Source organism: Mchenga conophoros, linkage group LG8 (genome assembly GCF_057382185.1).
Source record: "Mchenga conophoros isolate Kocher_MC1m ecotype Shallow Benthic linkage group LG8, M_conophoros_male_GT1.1, whole genome shotgun sequence".
NCBI classification, from domain to species: domain Eukaryota; kingdom Metazoa; phylum Chordata; class Actinopteri; order Cichliformes; family Cichlidae; genus Mchenga; species Mchenga conophoros.
In genome coordinates this window covers 10,657,115-10,676,955 of record NC_140533.1, presented here as the reverse complement: position 1 = coordinate 10,676,955, position 19,841 = coordinate 10,657,115, and the positions used below count along the sequence as shown (strand labels likewise).

General features: G+C 39.5%; 1 protein-coding gene across 1 annotated transcript; it reads left to right on the top strand.

Annotated features, from left to right (window-relative positions):
* Positions 1 to 280: 280 nt before the first annotated feature.
* Positions 281 to 3,753, top strand: noxo1b (NADPH oxidase organizer 1b). The gene is made up of 8 exons (XM_085284006.1): positions 281 to 432; positions 536 to 616; positions 777 to 849; positions 1,118 to 1,301; positions 1,386 to 1,600; positions 1,697 to 1,807; positions 2,098 to 2,215; positions 2,363 to 3,753. The coding sequence occupies exons 1-8, from the start codon at positions 358 to 360 to the stop codon at positions 3,039 to 3,041; spliced, it is 1,536 nt and encodes a 511-aa protein (XP_085140132.1). The 5' UTR covers positions 281 to 357; the 3' UTR covers positions 3,042 to 3,753.
* The last annotated feature ends 16,088 nt before the right edge of the window (positions 3,754 to 19,841 follow it).

Below are 19,841 nucleotides of genomic sequence, written 5' to 3'. Positions count from 1 at the left end.
TTTTTTTTTTAATAAAATAAAAATAAACACATAATAGTGGCTTTTTTTAGTGGCTGTTTTGACTTTCTTTTCATTCCCATTTCATGCACCACGTACTCCATTTGGGCTTCCGGTTCCACTGCATTCTCCTACTCCGTTTGTGATTCTTACAGCTGTTTCTGTTCACGCGCTGGGATGCTGGCATCCTTCCTCTCAGACCACGCCCCCGCCCCGCCCCGCCCCCGCCCCTTGACTGTATATTAAGCAGCAGTTGGCTCTCCTTGCAGACAGAATAGCGGAGGGAGGTTTACCGGCATACTTGAGGTCAGAAAAGTAGCAGCTACTCATCCTTTGAGCTGAGACACGAAGTGCCAAACGATGGCTGACGAACATCGCTTTGTTTTCAGCGCCCGCATCATTGGAGGTGTTCACAGGGACGCACCGAAACTCAAGGTGAGCTAAGACCAGACATTAGCTTTAAAAATACAATAAAATGAATAAACGGGTAAAAATTGACAGTTTGGGCTGATTTTGATTTTTTAATCCCCCTTCACAGATGTTCATGCTGTCTGTGCTCTGGTCTGACCAGAATGAAATTATTATCTACAGATCATTCCAGGATTTCAAGGAATTTCATGTAAGGAACAAAAAAATATATAAGCTCATCTGTTCTTCTTCTTCTTATTATTATTATATTTATTACTATTGGGACTGATCTTGGCTGCTTTGTATCGGATCTTTTAAAATAATTGAGGCTAAATGTGTATTTAATTAATTTTTTTTTAAATTTTCAACAGAAACAACTAAAAAGGAGATTTCCTAATCTGAACCCTTTCCGGAAAGACGACAGAATGATCCCAAAGTTCACAGGTGAGACTGATTCACCTGCTGTTGTTGATGTGTGTTGAGTTAATCGGATGAAATTCAGAAGCCCTCTTCCAACTAGAGGAAAGTTTGAGTAAAGTTAGTTAAGCATGTCTCCAAACCTGGGTTAATTTAGCAGCTCAGTCTCTCAGAATTTGAGTAAAACACTAGTGGAGCTGTCATTTAGCTCTTTTTTTTTTTTTTTTTTAACTTTGCTCTTCTGCGAATCATGTCTTGATAGGTTTTTTTTGTTTTTGTCTCATCTTCTTTCCAGGGAAGGCCAGGAAGAGCAGCGTGCAAAGGAAAGGCTCCAAGAAGTCAGTCCGACGGATGAAGTTCTTGGAAAGCTACCTCGAAAAACTGCTGAAGTGCGACCAAAGCGTGACCCGGAGCATCGAGGTCACCCGCTTCTTCACCCCCAAAGACCATGACCTGCAGCCAGACTACACCAAGAACAGGTATGCTCCCAGCCCAGTGGGAAACTGTGAGGGGCAGATAAGAGCTTTGACCATTTTTGGTAACATAAATTTTCTTCTATACAGTGTCATGATGCTGCTTTCTGATGATCAGAATGACGAGTCAGGTGGAGGAGGAGGCAGATCTGCCCACCACTTTCACCATGGAGGCAGCATCACTAACCCTTTTGTGACCCAGACATACCACTGCGTGGCTGCCTATGAGACAAAGGACACCAAGAACCGCCCGTTCAAGGTGGCCAAGGACGAGAAGCTGGACGTCCTGATCAAAGACCCTGCAGGTCAGTGCTTTCAAATTTATGCATTTTTATTGAAGAGACTCTTATCTTTCTACTAAACAAGAGAGTCTCATGCTAATTTTTTTAATTCATCTCCAGGCTGGTGGCTTGTGGAGAATGAAGATAAGCGCCTGGCTTGGTTTCCCGCTCCGTATCTGGAGCTGTCGGAAGGCGACGACGATGACGATGAAGATGAGCTTCAACTGAGAGGTGTGTACTTGCGTTGCGCTGGAAAGTTTGACTTCAAAGAGTGCACTGGATACACATTTACAACATAAATGAACATGCCTGTGAGCAGGTTCCACATATGTGCTGATGAAGCTTTGCCTTGTTGTTACAAATAGCCAACACTAGAGAGCTGTCTTCAGCCATTTTCATCAGTGCATGTTTCCTTTTAATAAAAATCTAGATGCTGTTTTTGCATTTTAGGCGACTTATTTGACCACTTTTCAGCTCTGCTTTGTTGCTCAAGCTTTTTTTCTCTTGCCTGTGACTTTTAGGTGCTCTGTACTGTGCTGTGAGAAGTTACACGTCTAAGAAGGTTGATGAGATCTCCGTGCCCATTGGCTCTGTGGTTGAGGTGCTGAGGAAGTCTGACAACGGCTGGTGGCTCATTAGGTATGTCGGTCTTGTCTGTTTGCAAATGATAAACTTATCATCTTCTACTTAGAAAACTAGAAAGTCCACATTTAATAGTATAGCAGTTTGTAGACAATTTAATTATTTTTAACAGGTTTGAATTACATCATGTTTTGTTCTCTACAGATTCAATGGCAGAGTAGGCTACATCCCAACCATGTACCTGAAGCCATACAACAACCCTAGGGCAGGCCTTTATGGGCTGCACAACAGGCTGCATAGCTCCTCTCTGAATCTGGCAACAGCCAGCAGGGATCGCCAGGCTCCCTACCCTCCCAGTATCCACGAAGAAGATGACCTACACCAGAATTCTGCTGGCCCCTCCAGACAAATGTTTGAGCCAGCACGTCTCCACAAGGCTCGATCTCTTGATGTCCTCTCCGATCCCTGGCCTCAGGGAGAGGAGGAGAGGGAAGCCCCAGCCTCAAACAGTCACCCGAGCATCATGAGCCAAATCAGCTCTGATTCCATTCTCTCTGAGTTCTCCTCAAGCAGTGACTCGTCCTCCAGTCTGAGGGAGGAGGCGCAGAGCCACACAGACCACCCTGCAGCCACGCAACAGCCCGACAGCTCGCGCAGCAGCCCCGATCCCAGCCTCTTAGACGGCGTCAGCTTCAACAGCGGCTCAGAGAGTTCTGGGTCTGTCAAGTCCAAAGGCAGCAGCAACGCCTCAGTCGTCCCCAGGGTACCTCCCCGACCCAAAACAGAGGAGATCCTGACCCGCTGCACCACCATGACGCGCAAGGCAGCCCTGGCCACCAAGGCTCGGCTCCAGATTCAGCCCAAGTCCATTCACAGCCGTTAAGGAAACCACGGCACCAGTGCTATACATTACAAATCCTACAATAAGTTGTATTCTTAATGATACTCACTTGTTTCTGCAAACCTTTTAGACTCATTATGTGTTTATAAGAAGCAAATGTAACTTGTTCATTGAATATTTCAGTGTAAGTATAAGACTAATGTAGCTTCAGTGAAGCATTATGAGGAGCAGTAAGTAAGTCTACGTATGTGACCTTTGTTTGTTTTCTAGCTTTGAAGAGTGTTTTGGGGAAATTTCGGTGGCCTTGAAGCGGTTGTAAATGTACAGGGGCTTTATGGCTGTTTTAACATGTAGGTTCAAAAATATTGTAATAGATTGTGAATATGGTTAAATGATTATTTCCTCTTTATTCACTGCAGTGCTTGTGCTTGACAGATTTGAAAAACTAATACATGTGAAGCAGCTTTTGCAAAAAAAAAAGGAGCAGCAAGGCACGCATCAGTGAACAGACTGAATGCTGACGCAAAGGCCTTTTGAATGACTGCACTGAAACGTCATGGGCGTGGTAAACAAGCTGTCGGGGAAACAGGGAGGGGTGGCTTGTGGGTCTCCTGCCATGATGTGTTGTTTTTGTAGGGTTTTTTTTTTCATTTTTGTTTGTTTTTGAAGTAGCCTCTTGTATGAATGTGCTGCTGCTTCACTATGTACCTTATATCCTGCATGAAATAGGTCAATAAAATTGAATGTGCACCGATGTTTGTTCGTTTCTCGTGTGTTTGACAAATTTGGGTGTCAAAAGATTCTGAGTGCAAAAAAACAAAAAGGGCAACCATATGGGCTTGTACTTCTCAGATCACAGTCTCTTTTAATGACTGATTAAATATACAGTGCATCATGGGAAGCCCCCAGCTGCCTTGACCTATTGCAGCATATCTAAGGGAGGATTCAGGGTTGCCTGACCCAGTCCTAACTAAAGTTTGAAGCTTAATATTAACTTCTAAGAACCCACGGTGAAATAGGTGCCCCTTTACATATTGAAGAAAGTTCCTGTTAAAGTTTCAACATTGACTTAGTTTCCCTGACAATAAAAATGTCTCTGGGCTCTTATGGGTTATAAGTAGAGAGGGGTGTCCAAACTGGGAGCTGGTTCCCCTGAAGAGGGATCTCACATTCTACTTTTAAATACCAGCAGTCTGAGTAAAGTTCTCTATTGGGGTAATATAGTACTATGAGGTCTTTAAGATAAGCTGGGGCTTTATTATTCAAGACCTTGTATGTGAGGAGAAGGATTTCAAATTCAATTCTGGATTTAACAGGGATTCAATGAAGGAAACTCAAGAGAAATTTGCTCTCTCATTTTATTCTCTGTCACCAGTCACGCTGCAACATTTTGGATCAGCTGAAAGCTTTTCAGGGAGTTTTAGGACAGCCTGATAATAATGCACTGCAATGGTCCAGCCTAGAAATAATACATTTATAAACATTTATAAAGTACAAATGCAGGCCATTTACATTTATAAAGTTGTGTGACGGGGATGCGGTCCCTAGCTCTGCTGCAGTGGAAGGGTGGTACAGTAAGCTCACAGGGTGGTGCCGGGAGGTCGGAGGACAGGTGAGAGGGACTGCAACTAATGAACTCTCACCCTTTTTAGTGTGGAAGGAGCTGGAAAGCTGGCTTCCCGTTTGAGCATAAGGTGTCAAAGCAGTGGAAAACACTGTTTTAAAATAAAGGTGCTACGACTGAGACTCAAACGCTGTGCGGGTCCTGATCATTTCACAAGTAGTATTTCAGCATCATTCCTAGTTTTAGAAATATTGTGCAAATGAAAAAAAAAAACAGTCCTGCATATTTGTTTTATATGGAGTGAAGGACATATCCTTGTCAAAAATGACTCAAAGACTCCTCACAGGAGGCAATGGTAATACCATCTAGAGTAAGCATTGGGTTGGATACCATGTACCAAGATTTTTAGGACAACGTAAAATAACCTCAGTTTGATCCAAATTTGGAATTAGGAAATTAGAGGTCATCCAGGTCTTTATCTCTTTAAGACATTCCTACAGGTCACCTAGATCGGCGTATGTTATGTGGCTTCATTCACAAATAAAGCTTGGTATCATCTGCATAGCAGTGAAATTGTATCCCAGGCCTTCTAATGATACTGCGTAAGGGAAGCATGTATAATGTAAACAGAATTGCTTTGAGCCCTGTGGAACTCCATGTATGATTACAGTAAGAGCAGAAGTCCCTCATATAGTCGTCTCTGGCACACAGCTCTGACTATGTACCACGTGCTGTTCAAACCAAAATGTGTGAGGGGCAGCCGGAGCTAAAATGCCTCGTTTCAGACAGCAAATGAATGGAGTGGATGCAAGTGGTTGAGAGAGATGATGCAATGTCCCAGACATGACAAACTAACATTTTATGGTCTGTGGCTCTTCTGATAGGTCTGAGACGATGTGGGCATTATTAGAGCCAAGCTTCACCTTTCTCACGTGGATTGAATCACAGCATTTTATCTAGTATTGTCTCTTTTTTCATAAGATTAACTTTGGATAATTACTCAGTGCATCTGCTTGTTTGATTTATGAGGAACACATTGTTTTCTTTTTCTTTTGTCATCTAGCTATTTTGTCTGTGTAATAATGTAAGGAATCATGATTCCCTGACTGCAAGATTTTCTGCAGAAAACAGGTACAGAAGAGGTTAAAGGGAAACTAAATAAAAAAAAGATCTAGGCCATCTATAAACTTGCAAGTCAACGATTAAAATCCAATTTAAAGTCAGACGTGTGCAAAAGTTTAAAAAAACAAACAAACCCTCATGCCTTTATATTTTGCTTCAAAAAAGTCAAAAAAATTATTCTATATTTTTTTTACAAGTGCTCTTGAGTAGATGTTCTCCGGGGTTTCTGAAGGTACGCTTGTTTTCAATCCAGTCCTCATAACCAACCATTTTCAGAGGTGTGTTTTTTTGCCTATTGAACCACTTAACACTGACATTTGAATCATTCAAGCATAAAAAGGGTCTTAACTCAAGAGATGAACCAGGGTTGTGTTCAGTGGCTAATTTAGCTGATGGCCAATTTTAAGCAGCCTTTGATCAAAACATACAATTTGGCCCTATTTCTTAAGCTGAATCTGTGAAAAATACTAAATGTAAAACCATTCAACAGACATAAAAATATATTTTGGTGCCAACAAGTTGATTCCCAAAGAGGTATTAGCCAAAGACCTGGCACAACAGAAATGGCAAAACAAACAAACTAATAAACAAAAAATGATCTACAGCAGACAGAAGAAAAGACCTGACACGAGACTTGAGATCTGGCCCTTCAGTTGATCCATCCACTGTTCACTAAAGACTCATCGGGAATGTCTCAGTGGAAGGCTGGCTGTCAGGAAGCCATTCTTAAAGAAGGACAACGATAAGAAAAGGCTGAAGCCTCAGCATTATTAAAGCAATGTGGGATCATTTTAACAGGAACCAAAAGGAACAACCAACATCCAAAGAAGAGCTCTTACAATTACATAACTCCGTTTTCCCCTTAAAATCTGTATTTACAAAAATTGCTTCTCCTATTTGATGTTTTATTAGGAAAATATAAAGAAAGGAGGAATAGCTCAAGATTTTTGCAAAGTACTGTATTTATCTAATCGTAATCTAATTAATATTGTTTACTTTTATTCACTCTTTTTTATTAACTTAGTGAAATAGTTCTTCTCACATGACTCTTTATTTAAGAACAAAAGTGAAGCTGCACCTCTCCCCAATATCAGTTGCATTCCCAGACTGCAGCTTTTCCACCTTTGATTCTTGGAAGTATAGTTATCCCTATTATTAACAGGAAGTTAATAAATGTGAACAGGTTTCCCTTAAGGAAGAATTCGTTTATGACTCACTCTTTTGACTCCTTTTGTTGACTTTTTTTTTCTTTTTTCAGTTCCTTCAGGTTTGTAGCCACAGATAAAGTTTTACTTATCAGTCATTTCAAGAACTAGGAAGTATACTCAAATGTGAACCACATACGTGTTGGGAGTCTTACCCCAGCTAAGACAGACACTCCCATAGGCTAAAGATAATTACCACAATGGGAATCTGATTTTTGTGTAATAGGGTATCTATTGCACCATTTTCAACATAAGTGAGCAATCATAAGAAGAAAACTCAACAAAAACTGCTGTTACTTCCTTAAGGTTCCTGTAAAGACAAAACAAACACACACACACACACACACACACACACACACACACACACACACACACACACACACACACACACACACACACACACACACACACACACTGCCATTTTGGTCATGAAGCTGCCTCAATGACAGAAGCAAACTGAAAATCTTTTCGATAAAAGTGTGTCAACCACGTGGCACATCTTGCCATCAGCAGCCCACTTCTGGCTAATTATTCACCCCAGGTTTCCTTGCCCATGTCAGTAAACATTTAATCCTTGGTTGATAAGTGACTCTAAGGTAGACACAGCAGGAGGCTCTATTTCCTTTTGAGTGCACTACATGAAAAACAGCATCGACGCTGTGTTTTTATGGCATTCGTTTTATGGGGCAAATATCACGAAGCCGCAGTAAAAGGAAGTCTCAAGAAATAATAATTGTAACCCTTGAGGATTTATTTTGCACTGTTCAGTTTGCACAACAAGTCTACGTGACCACTTGTGAACGTGATGCATTTTTGGGATGTGGGTGCATTTGCTTAAGAACAGCGTATCATTTATGAAAGCTTGGAAACCCCAGAGCAATGTGTTCGATTTGTAACTGAATAACCTTCCTCTTTGGCGAATGCAACTTAACACGTGAATGCTGCTGGCACTGGATTCACGTGTTTATTTGAGCAGTGACCCGGGGCATGTTTCAGCTGTGATGTTGTGCGAATTATTTCCTCCACACATTTGATAAAAGTATCGATCTCCCAGGTAATTTGGTTTTCCTGCTAACAGGTAATACTCAAATGAAAAGCTTCGATAGTTGGACAAAAGAATGAATTCTGTATGTGAGCGACAAGCAGGGCACGGCTCAAAAACCAGCATCTGTGATGATGTGTGGCACACGGGGCAACATGTGCTGGCATGCAGATGATTTCATTTTCTAGGAAGGCAACAAAAGAGATCCAGCCACATTCTGAGCATGCACCAGCACAGATCTGTAGTCAGTCTAAACTGGCTTAACTGAAGTCTAAACTGGCTTAACTGGCCCAATTGCAGTCCAGAATTATCAAGCAACTGAAACAAATGATAAGAAGCCTTAAGCTGGTGAGCTTCTCAAATCTATACCTACATTAAAAATGAATGAAAAATATTTCACTTTTTAAGGCTCCAGTAAATGCTCTGAGCACTTTCCAAATGCTTACAGTGTTGATAAAGGTGATGCAAAAAAAAAAAGAATTTCCACATTTTGAAATGCTTGGTACTTTCCACCGTTCCCAGTGGGTCACCACAGCAGACGGATCAGCATTTTGATACAGATTTTACCTTCACAGGTTCCGTTTGTGCTGTCCTCCTGGTCTTAAACTGGGGGATCTTTTTGCACGTAAAGCAATCTTTCCATAATTTGCAGAAATATGAGATAGAAAACAAATCGGTAGAGAAATTTGAAGTGTATTGCATTACATTTATTGAAAACATACTCATGTTTTTCAATTAAATATTATACAACTTTTCGGTAAACGTAAATTCTCCGGGTTTTATTTGTGCTTTCAAAATCATAAATCTTCATTTATATTCATGCTCATTTTCAGTTTGTGCTTTGTTGTGAGAAACACAGTAAAACCCTGCAGACTCCTATAAAATCAAAGTCTCATTTAGTGTCTTTTTATTGTGATTCAAAGTAGTAAATGTATCCAAATTATTATTTCCCACAAGGATATGCTGCCAGCAACCCTGTAAAATGCGTAAAAGACTGGTACTTGACAACAATGCACCAACTTTACAAATGCACAAAGCATCCCATCAGCTTTGGCAGTGAGACAATGGGTGTGAATATTATGTGTGATTGACAAATAACAAACAACAGCATTTTCCCAGCTACAGAGCTCCATTTCCTGATCATTACCCTGTAACCTGAGAATATACTGCAGCACGTCCAACATAATCAAGTTTCAGCGTAGAAGACAAAGCCTCACACCGTCTGGCAATGTGATCACTTCAGATTTAATGGCAATGTTGACAGATAGTATAAAGAAAGCTCTTATGGGGGCGTTACAGATGGAAAACCTCAACTTAGTAGTCACCTGTCGGACCTGTTACACCTGTAAAACTTGATCTGTACTCATTACAAATAAAACTTCTAGGATCTCTCGCTTTCTCTCTCTCTCTCTCTAACACACACACACCTACACAAACACAGTGCTTGTCTGGGTAATGAAGCTGAGGCAGCAGGCACTGCTGTACATCAAGAAAAAAAAGAATAAATGAATGTGGACCACTATGACTTGCTGTCTTGATGCACGTTCAATCATCCAGGTAAATAAATCCCAACAGTTGATTCTGTTCATCTGGACATTTTCAGTGAGAGAAACGTTTCATCACTCATCCAAGTGACTTCTTCAGTCTCAGCTGACTGCAGGTTTCTCCAACCTCATAAACAGTGCATTTGCACAATAACTGAAACAAGCCCCCTGAATGAAAAATGGGCTGTGAGGTCAGTTCTTGATGATTAATATGCAAATTCTATGACCATTGATCAACAACCACTGATCAATGGCCATGAGTCCCATTCACAGAGAGTTGGGGAACGGCTGCAATCACAGCATTGTAACATGGCTAAAGATGTACCCTTAGGCCCCCTCCTCGATTCAGAGATGGTCTTTCTCTTTTCACGTAAATGGCCTCCTTGACTCCGCGCTCACACCCCGCTCCTCCCCATCCAGGATGTGTACATCCTCATCACTGAAGGAGGGTCCACTGGCCTGTAGGTGTAAATAGACTGGCCTGACGAAGTAGCTCTTGTGTGTTGTCCGCTTAGCCAGAGGTTGTTTGGTATACATCATCAATCAGGCAATCCTCCTGGAACTTAACAACATACACTATATTACTCTGTTTGTGTCGGAGGACCCTATCCTCGTGGTGGACTAATTTTTGGCCGAGCGTTTAAAAGCCACCGAGACGTGGTCATCAGAAAAAATGCGTCTCAGCTGTTCCGATACTCCTGACACGTACGGGAACACTACAGGTTTTTGCTTAGGCAGCAGTTGGGGGCACTATTACTTATTGACTTCATTCAATTATATAAACATAAGTATTTGAAACAACTTAACTGATCACAACAACGATCAGCTACAGGCCTGTCTTCCTATTGCAGTTTTGATGCCAGCATTACTGCAGCTTTGCAGAGGTAATTTACAGGACATCATCACAGTTTATCAGCACTGATAATTGAAGACCATCCCAGTTTCACGCTCTTCGAACCATGACCAGTAAAATGTTACGAGGATGAGTCTCAAGGCTCGGAGTTTACCCAGAAACTCAAGAATGTTTAGTGTTACTGTCACACTTGGGAGTAGCTCCGACGGGATGTTTTTAATCTTCTGGGTTTGGAGTAACTGACAACAAACGCTAGCAGAAACCACCTTTAAATTCTATTCACGTCAGAGAAACAAAATGCTAACCTTGTATTTACAGGTAGTTTACTCACAGCAGTTTATCTAAGCATCTCTATCTGACATTCTTGATAAAACAATGGCCGGTATTTCAACTGACACGTCATATGAGAAACAGAACGGGATTATATAATGAGTCAAAAAGTATGCCACGACGATTATCCGTGTTGAGCTGCTTTAATCAATTCTCAGGACTGTTGTTAAAAGACACACTTCTAGCACTTAATTATGGTAGATTAGTTTTTTCATTGACACTTTGCAAAGTAAATTAAGTAAGTTTGCTGGTTAGAGGATATCATAAGCTCACATTGCATTTTAAAAATACAATCCCTTCTTTTTATTGTGTCCTCATAACATGCTAGCCTACATTAAATACTATAATTTCAATGTGCTTTATGACTCAGAACTACATTTAGTAATACATTATCTGGTGCACGTACTGCGTCTGTGCAGGTTTTCAAATGGATATTTTGATGCATATATAAATGTGATCCAATCCTTGCAGGGATGCTTTCACAGCTTTTGTGACTTTTCTGATATGCACAAATCTGACATGTGCATTGGCTTTAATCTGTAGAAATAATATGACGTTTGCAGGGAAGGTAGTGCAGTGTTGTCTCTTTCCTCCAGACACGCAGTGTAAAATTAGACTGGTGGCCAAGGATCAGAGTCTACTGCCTAATCAACCCCTTGCAACAAAAAATCGTACAACAGACCAGACAGAGGAAACAACTCAAATAAAGAGGTGAACAACAGACACAGACAGAAGGGTGAAGTTTTAATATATTTTCTAATTCTGGTCAAACGTGACCGACGCAACGTTTTCATTTCACAAGCCAGATCCAAACATCTCGGAAAGAGTCTTTGATTTCTGAGCTGTATTGTTGGCTTTTGATGTGGTGACTGTTAAGCGGTAATCATTAACTTCAAGCGTTTCAATCTCTAGTATACGGTATGCCTCGCATGAAACCGCAGAATGGTGCAAATATGTATTTTACAGGTTTTATTTTACACTGAAATTTCACCATGAGAACTTATTAAGTTGATCGGGTTTCCTTCCTTACAGCTACATGGATCTTGTTGTTCTTGGAGTCAACTAAGTGCAGAAAGATTTATATGTTTTTTTCTTTGTTCCCCAGGATGGGAAATAACATTCCCTCTTCTTCCTCATCATAAATCTTGCGTGTGCAAGGTGCAACATAATCTCAGCTACGAGCACCAAGAGAGTCAGGTGTAATTTAAACCTTCTATTATGACGACTAAATTAAAATTTGATTAGCTTTACTTTAATATTTTTTTTAATAAATACTTGAAGTTTATTAAGAAAATTCATTTTGCTTAGGTGAAAAGATTTGTTCTGACGGCTGAGCATTTCTCACACACACCCCTTTTTATGCCTCGTGTATTTGCGTGCCATTATTGTATGTCATACGTTATCTGCCTCCTATAGTTTCTGTCTTGCCACCTTTGTTGTTCGTCCTTCGCCTGCTTGTCTGCTGTGGCAGATGATGTCTCCTCCCTGGACCCAATTCTACCAGGTTAGTTCCTGAGAAAAAGGAGTTCCTACTTCCCACTGTTGCCAGGGTTATGTTATATTATTATAACACTTGTGTAAGATGCATTAATTCTGACTCAGTCTGTGATAGGTTCAGATGTTTTCATTTGTGCTGCAGTCTGTCTCATCTTCTTGTTAGGTCACTGCAGTGTGTCGCTGTTACTTGTCTGGGCATCATAATCAGGAGCATTGTCCTCCTATTGAGCATACGCTACTCAGCGCCACACCAAACTAGATCATTGTTTGAGGGAATTTTTTAAGGAAATGTTTTTACTTACCAGAATAGCAGATTTATATAACAAATATAGTTAAACTGGTTATGCTGTTTCCTATTTTATGTAACAGTGATGGGATGCCCAACCCACATGAAACCGCAAGTATGAAAGGAACACAACACCAGTTTTGGTCAAGTTACTTGAAAAAAGTAATCAGTAACTAATTACTGATTACTTCCCCAAAAAAGTAATCCCGTTACTTTACTGATTACTTATTTTCAAAAGTAATTAATAAAGTCAAAGACTAGTGGTCCTGTTGCTCTATTTTCACCTGTAAACCAGGAGTGGGGTAGGTGGAGGTTTGCCCTGGGTCAGGTGTGCCGCAGCGGTCAGTGGAAGGATATGGCAGTTTCTCTGTGAGTTTCCCATTACGTCGCAGCGCACTCGGTGCTTGCTCGGAAGTTTAGGGGTTTTTTTGCTGTAAAAAGAAGTTTTCTTCCCACGCAATGAACAGCGGACGCTAATGTTTTTGTCACTTTTTATGGAATCAAACTTAAAGTAAGGTCAGTACTTCCACGCTTTAAACGCTGCACGCTCATACTCTCTCCTGCACTCGATAAATTATCCATTGTTGATCTGCACACAGCTGTTGTCACAAACGTAGCACTTGCTTACGTCACTGTCATGAGACATTCTCGCAAAAAAAACACGGTTTTAGTAACGCAGTAACGCAGCATTCCTACAGGAAAGTAACGGTAATCTAATTACTGTTTTTGCAATAGTAATCCCCAGAGGTGTGGACTCGAGTCACATGACTTGGACTCGAGTCAGACTCGAGTCATTAATTTTATGACTTTAGACTTGACTTGAAAAAATGTTCTAAGACTTGTGACTTGACTTGGACTTTTACACCAATGACTTGGGACTTGAATTGGACTTGAACCGGTTTACTTGAAAAGACTTGATATTTTACCCCAAATATAAAATTTAACATGCATATTATATAGAGATTGAAAATGTGACGTCATTCACGGGTAGAACCGCAAAGGATTCTGGGAACTCGTGGCAAGCGGTACTAGCGCACGCAGGCTTTCAATTAAAATCAGTTATACAGCGATAAAAAGAAACACAAAAATGTCAAGAAGCTGTTGTATTATTAACTGCAATAGCCGGTCGCATGACAGCCACGGGAAGCCGACGGGTAAAGAGATCGGTTGTTATCGGATTACGTCGTTGAAGAGAAATTGTTCGAGCCATGTTTCCGAAGTAACAAAGACAAGACGGATGGCCTGGATTGCAGCCATTCAAAGATCAAATATAACGTCCCAGAACCCTCCAGCTCACAGGTTAGTCTGCTCCAAGCATTTACACAAAGGTCAGTCTGCTGTTGTAGTTAATGCGTCATTTTTCATAACATAATTGGTGATATAGGTTACAAGCAAGTCTGGCGCTGAACAGAAATTGTCGCGCTATGCTCCTTTATTTATTGTGCATAAATAGTAAATTGTCCTGACACAATATTGCGTTTCGCTTCTGTTATTATGGTACATTGACAAAAACATATACTTTTATTCACAGGATAAAACAGGTTTTTTTGTATCACTAATTGCCCAGTACGATTACAGCATACAGTATTATTGTCACTGCTACATTTCTGTGATGCTACCAGAAATAATTTCCACTACTAATTAATTACCGTTGAGCTCAAAGGTCCTATTAATAAACGGTTAAGGAATGTGTATTTATGACGACAATTTGTGAGACTGGTAAACTTATGATAGGTACGATGGTCTTTCGTTCTACACGGTGCATTTCAAGGTCCTGCACCCATCCGTCGGTAAACTGTACCTGGGCTTGTTGCAGTGACCTGAAGTTACTAAACTTCACGAGTGTGTGCACTCACTCCAAGAACCGTATGATTATAAATATGCATATAAATATGCTACGATGAGATAGCTGACTTCATCTAACTAGCAAATGTTGTCCAGGCTACGTTGGTGATGCAGTTTTTTTAATATGTATGATATTTTTGTCATGCGATTTTAAAGCTGGTCCTACAACCGCATCCAAGAATAACATGCAGCTTATCTCAGAACTGTCGCTGAAAATTATTCTTGGAGCTAGGTTTAATTGAGCTGCATTTTAAAGAGGTGCAATTTCACAATTTGTGTATATTTTCTAAGTTCACTATTTTGTCATGTGTTGAGAAAAACACAGATTTTAAAATTACATGGTCTAATATTTACATTTAGCATAACTGCAACATGCTTTTTTCGTTGTTTTTTTTTAAAGACTCGAAAGGACTTGAAATTCAAAGTTTCAGACTTGTGACTTGACTCGGACTTTTACACCAGTGACTTGAGACTCGACTCTGACTTGCCTGACATTACTTGAGACTTGACTTGAGACTTGAGGATAAAGACTTGAGACTTACTTGAGACTTGCAAAACAATGACTTGGTCCCACCTCTGGTAATCCCTTACTTTACTCGTTACTTGAAAAAAGTAATCGGATTACAGTAACGCATTACAAGTAACACGTTACTGCCCATCTTTGCACAACACATAATTGACAGTAAACAAGTTGATTATAAGTGCTGTAATGAAAAGTATCCTGTCAAACCTCATAAATAAAATGAGCCAGTTCAGCAATAACCTTTTACCTACTTTTCTTTCAGTGTCTCTGATGGAGCAGATGTATGAGTTAGCAGCTAACAGACATGCCCGAGGACTCTCCCTATATCCATGTTGTAAAACACTCATGCAGAAAGCTGCAAGGACCCTGTACAAAAAACGAACAACAACAGTCGATCATTTATTGTCTCATTTATTAACTCATGTGGTTTGTAATGTTTCTTAAAGGTAATTTTATGCACAAAGATTCTTCCTGCTAGTCGTTCTTCTAATAGTAGCTCTGCAAACTTACTGGTTTGTAGAGCTATGACCGATGGATAGTGTGTGCTGTCAGGATTTGATGGTGACTGTAAAATGAAATGTAATCTGTTTTATTCTGAGAAAACAACAACAACAAGTTCACACAGTTTATACGATTAAAAACAATTAAACTCAATAATAATTTAAAAATGCGAGTACAGTGCAGTATAATAAAGTACAGTACAGCATATCTGTACAAACATAGACACACTGTGTCACACTCATGTCAAACAACTGGCTCGGTTCCAGTTTTTCAAGTTCTTTTAATACAATAATCTCTTGCTAGTATACACAATACATGCATTGTGGTTGTCTCTCTCATCTATAATGGCCACTGAGACATTTTTACACTGTACAGTCTATTAAGTTTCATGTTTTAAAGGAACATGCAAAATTGTTGTCTTTGACTGAGTCTACTTTACTTCAGATGACCATGTTAGGACAGCTTATTCAATGTGAACGCACAGTAATTAGAAAAGCATGTCTACATTTCCTGAGTGACAAATACAGAATGAATTACTGTAGTCTAAGACTTGCTCATCTGTGGCAGAAGGTCCAGAATGAAGATGTTATAAAAGATCAGAACTTTGAAGATGATTTGTCTGTGTGTGTCACAAAACTGATGTGTGGCAGGATTGTGGACCCAAACGCAGGATTGAGAAAGCAAGATGTAAAGTCAACAATGCAGCTTTAATGCTGATTGCTCACCAAAGCACATCATCCAAAACAATTCAAAAGGATTTCAAAAGGCAGACAAGTCGAAGAACTCATTAGACTACAGAGCAAGGGAGCGCACACCTAAACGGGACAACTCAACAAAGGGCGAGAGGAGACTGAGACCATGTACAGAAAATGTACTGAGGGAAGTAGGAACAGGTGAGAAACACAGCTGAAGGCACTCAACCAAAGAGACGGGGAAGTAAAACTCAACGCAGAGAACAACACTTTTAAAACAAAACAGGAGGAGAGACAATCGGGAGACACAAAAAGACCCAAAGACAAACACAGAGACTAAACAAGACACTAAACACAAGGCATGAACACATGAACATTAAACATTAAACATTAAAGAACACATGAGCACACACAGTCTCCACCCTAAACAAAACAAAAGGTTTTTAAGCCTCAATAAACATGAAGCAATAATTCAGAGTAAAATGCAACTTAAATTCATTAAATCAATTTATTACTCAGTTAAATTATCATTAATTACAATGTGCTTTGGATAAACTCAATTTATATCAGTCAAGTACATTTCATTTTACATTTATATATATATTTAGTTAAAGTCATAATTTTAGGAAGATTTATTGATTGATTAGGTTTTGTTTGTTTTTTCTTTTTGTTTCTTGGATTTTTGGGTGAAAGACTGAAACAGAAACAAAAGTGAAACCAAGAACAGAACTTTGTTTCTCTATTAGTCAAACTAAAACTTAAAATAGAAATACAAAGAAACAAACAAAGCCATGCTTTGTTAGATAAATGAAAACAAACTCAAAAACCATGTGAGCTTCAGCTAAATTATAATAATTCGTTAACATATTATTCAATCAAATGGGGTTTTTTTGGTTTGCTTTTGTGTTGATACACAATTGTACACCATTAAACAATCTGTAATACTTTTAATTGACCTGTATTAAGATAACAAAATCAGAGCTTATCTTTTAATCGTGAGATGATAAGACATGGTAAAAAAAAGTGCCTGGCTTCTGTGCTCGCTGTTAGATGATGAACAAATGCTGCCCTCTATTGTCTTCACAGATGTGGTGCCGATACTCACAGTTTAATATGACAAAAATTCAACTCTGTTCTCTTACAGAGACGATTACACAACCTATTAATTAAACTGGATCAAATTCCAACAACCTGCCTCGTGCTTTCAATGGAGAACTGAAACAGGACAACTCAACAAAGGACATTAGAGTTGTCTTTTATACAATTTTATATAATTTCACTGCAGAATAATAATTTTATTCACTGCAGAAATGAATTTGCACCTTATAGCAGTTTCACACAGAGACCCGGGGTCTGTCTAATGAGCCGTGCTGCGAATAATTCAGCAGCTGCACACACAGTCTCTCAGATTTATCACATTGCTTTCTCACTGTGATTCTTTCATTTCATGCATTGTTTTTGTGGATGCTTTTTTGTTATTCATATGCATTTCTTCATTTAGATATTTGTCTTTTCTGCATTGAGCATCTGCTACAGAGCATTTTCATTAGTGTTCCTGACTTCATGCTTTTTCATACAAGCTCTTTGTTATCAGGGAATTGATAAAATGATCTCTTGTTCTGGCACGTCAAAGTCAAAGCTCTGAGTTTGGATACAAGATGAGGTTAAGTGACTTAAGTGAGTTTTATGACAAAGTGGAGGGGCTGAAGCTATAAGAATGTGAGGAATGCTCAGACACTTCGAGATCAGGCGGACACCCACCCGCACTCATCTCCCCTCCGGATGGTTTATGCGCATAAAGTGTTGAATTGTATGGAATAAAAGATTGTTGATTGAGCATTTATACACCGAGTATTGTCCTTCCTTCAGCCCAAAGATCAAAAGAATTGGGAGGTTTTAACAGAGTTTACCCAGAAACTCAAGAATGTTTAGTGTTACTGTCAGACTTGGGAGTAGCTTTTTTAGTTTTTAATCTTCTGGGTTTGGAGTAACTGACAACAAACGCCAGCAGAAACCACCTTTAAATTCTATTCGCATGTCAGAGAAACAAAATGCTAACCTTGTATTTACAGGTAGTTTACTCACAGCAGTTTATCTAAGCATCTCTATCTGACATTCTTGATAAAACAATGGCCGGTATTTCAACTGACACGTCATATGAGAAACATATCATTATATAATGAGTCAAAAAGTATGCCACGATTCTGACTCAGTCTGTGATAGGTTCAGATGTTTTCATTTGTGCTACAGTCTGTCTCATCTTCTTGTTAGGTCACTGCAGTGTGTCACTGTTACTTGTCTGGGCATCATAATCAGGAGCATTGTCCTCCTATTGGGCATACGACTCAGCGCCACACCAAACTAGATCATTGTTTGAGGGAATTTTTTAAGGAAATGTTTTTACTTACCAGAATAGCAGATTTATATAACAAATATAGTTAAACTGGTTATGCTGTTTCCTATTTTATGTAACAGTGATGGGATGCCCAACCCACATGAAACCGCAAGTATGAAAGGAGCACAACGCATAACTGACAGTAAACAAGTCGATTATAAGTGCTGTAATGAAAAGTATCCTGTCAAACCTCATAAATAAAATGAGCCAGTTCAGCAATAACCTTTTACCTACTTTTCTTTCAGTGTCTCTGATGGAGCAGATGTATGAGTTAGCAGCTAACAGACATGCCCGAGGACTCTCCCTATATCCATGTTATAAAACACTCATGCAGAAAGCTGCAAGGACCCTGTACAAAAAACGAACAACAACAGTTGATCATTTATTGTCTCATTTATTAACTCATGTGGTTTGTAATGTTTCTTAAAGGTAATTTCATTCACAAAGATTCTTCCTGCTAGTCGTTCTTCTAATAGTAGCTCTGCAAACTTACTGGTTTGTAGAGCTATGACCGATGGGTAGTGTTTGCTGTCAGGATTTGATGGTGACTGGAAAATGAAATGTAATCTGTTTTATTCTGAGAAAACAACAGTGCAGTATTATAAAGTACAGTACAGCATATCTGTACAAACATAGACACACTGTGTCACACTCATGTTACACAACTGGCTCAGTTCCAGTTTTTCAAGTTCTTTTAATACAATAATCTCTTGCTAGTATACACAATACATGCATTGTGGTTGTCTCTCTCATCTATAATGGCCACTGAGACATTTTTACACTGTACAGTCTATTAAGTTTCATGTTTTAAATGATGCTAAATGATGAACAAATGCTGCCCTCTATTGTCTTCACAGGTGATGCTACGTGGTGCCGATACTCACAGTTTAATATGACAAAAATTCAACTCTGTTCTCTTACAGAGACGATTGCACAACCTATTAATTAAACTGGATCAAATTCCAACAACCTGCCTCGTGCTTTCAATGAACTGAAACGGGACAACTCTCTTGCACCTTACAGCAGTTTCACACAGAGACCCGGGGTCTGTCTAATGAGCCGTGCTGTGAATAACTCAGAGCCAATAATGTATGTTTGTCAGTGGCTTAGAGTTTGTGACCATAACAGTACAGAAGCTACGGAAGAGGATTAGGGCCACTGGAAAAAAAAAAAAAAGAATTCTGACTTTAATCTCAGAATTCTGACTTTATTCTCAGAATTCTGACTTTTTTCTCAGAATTCTGACTTTTTTCTCAGAATTCTGAGATTAAAGTCAGAATTCTGAGAAAAAAGTCAGAATTCTGACTTTTTTCTCAGAATTCTGACTTTTTTCTCAGAATTCTGACTTTATTCTCAGAATTCTGAGATTAAAGTCAGAATTCTGAGATTAAAGTCAGAATTCTGACTTTAATCTCAGAATTTTGAGGTGGGCACCTGCAGGCT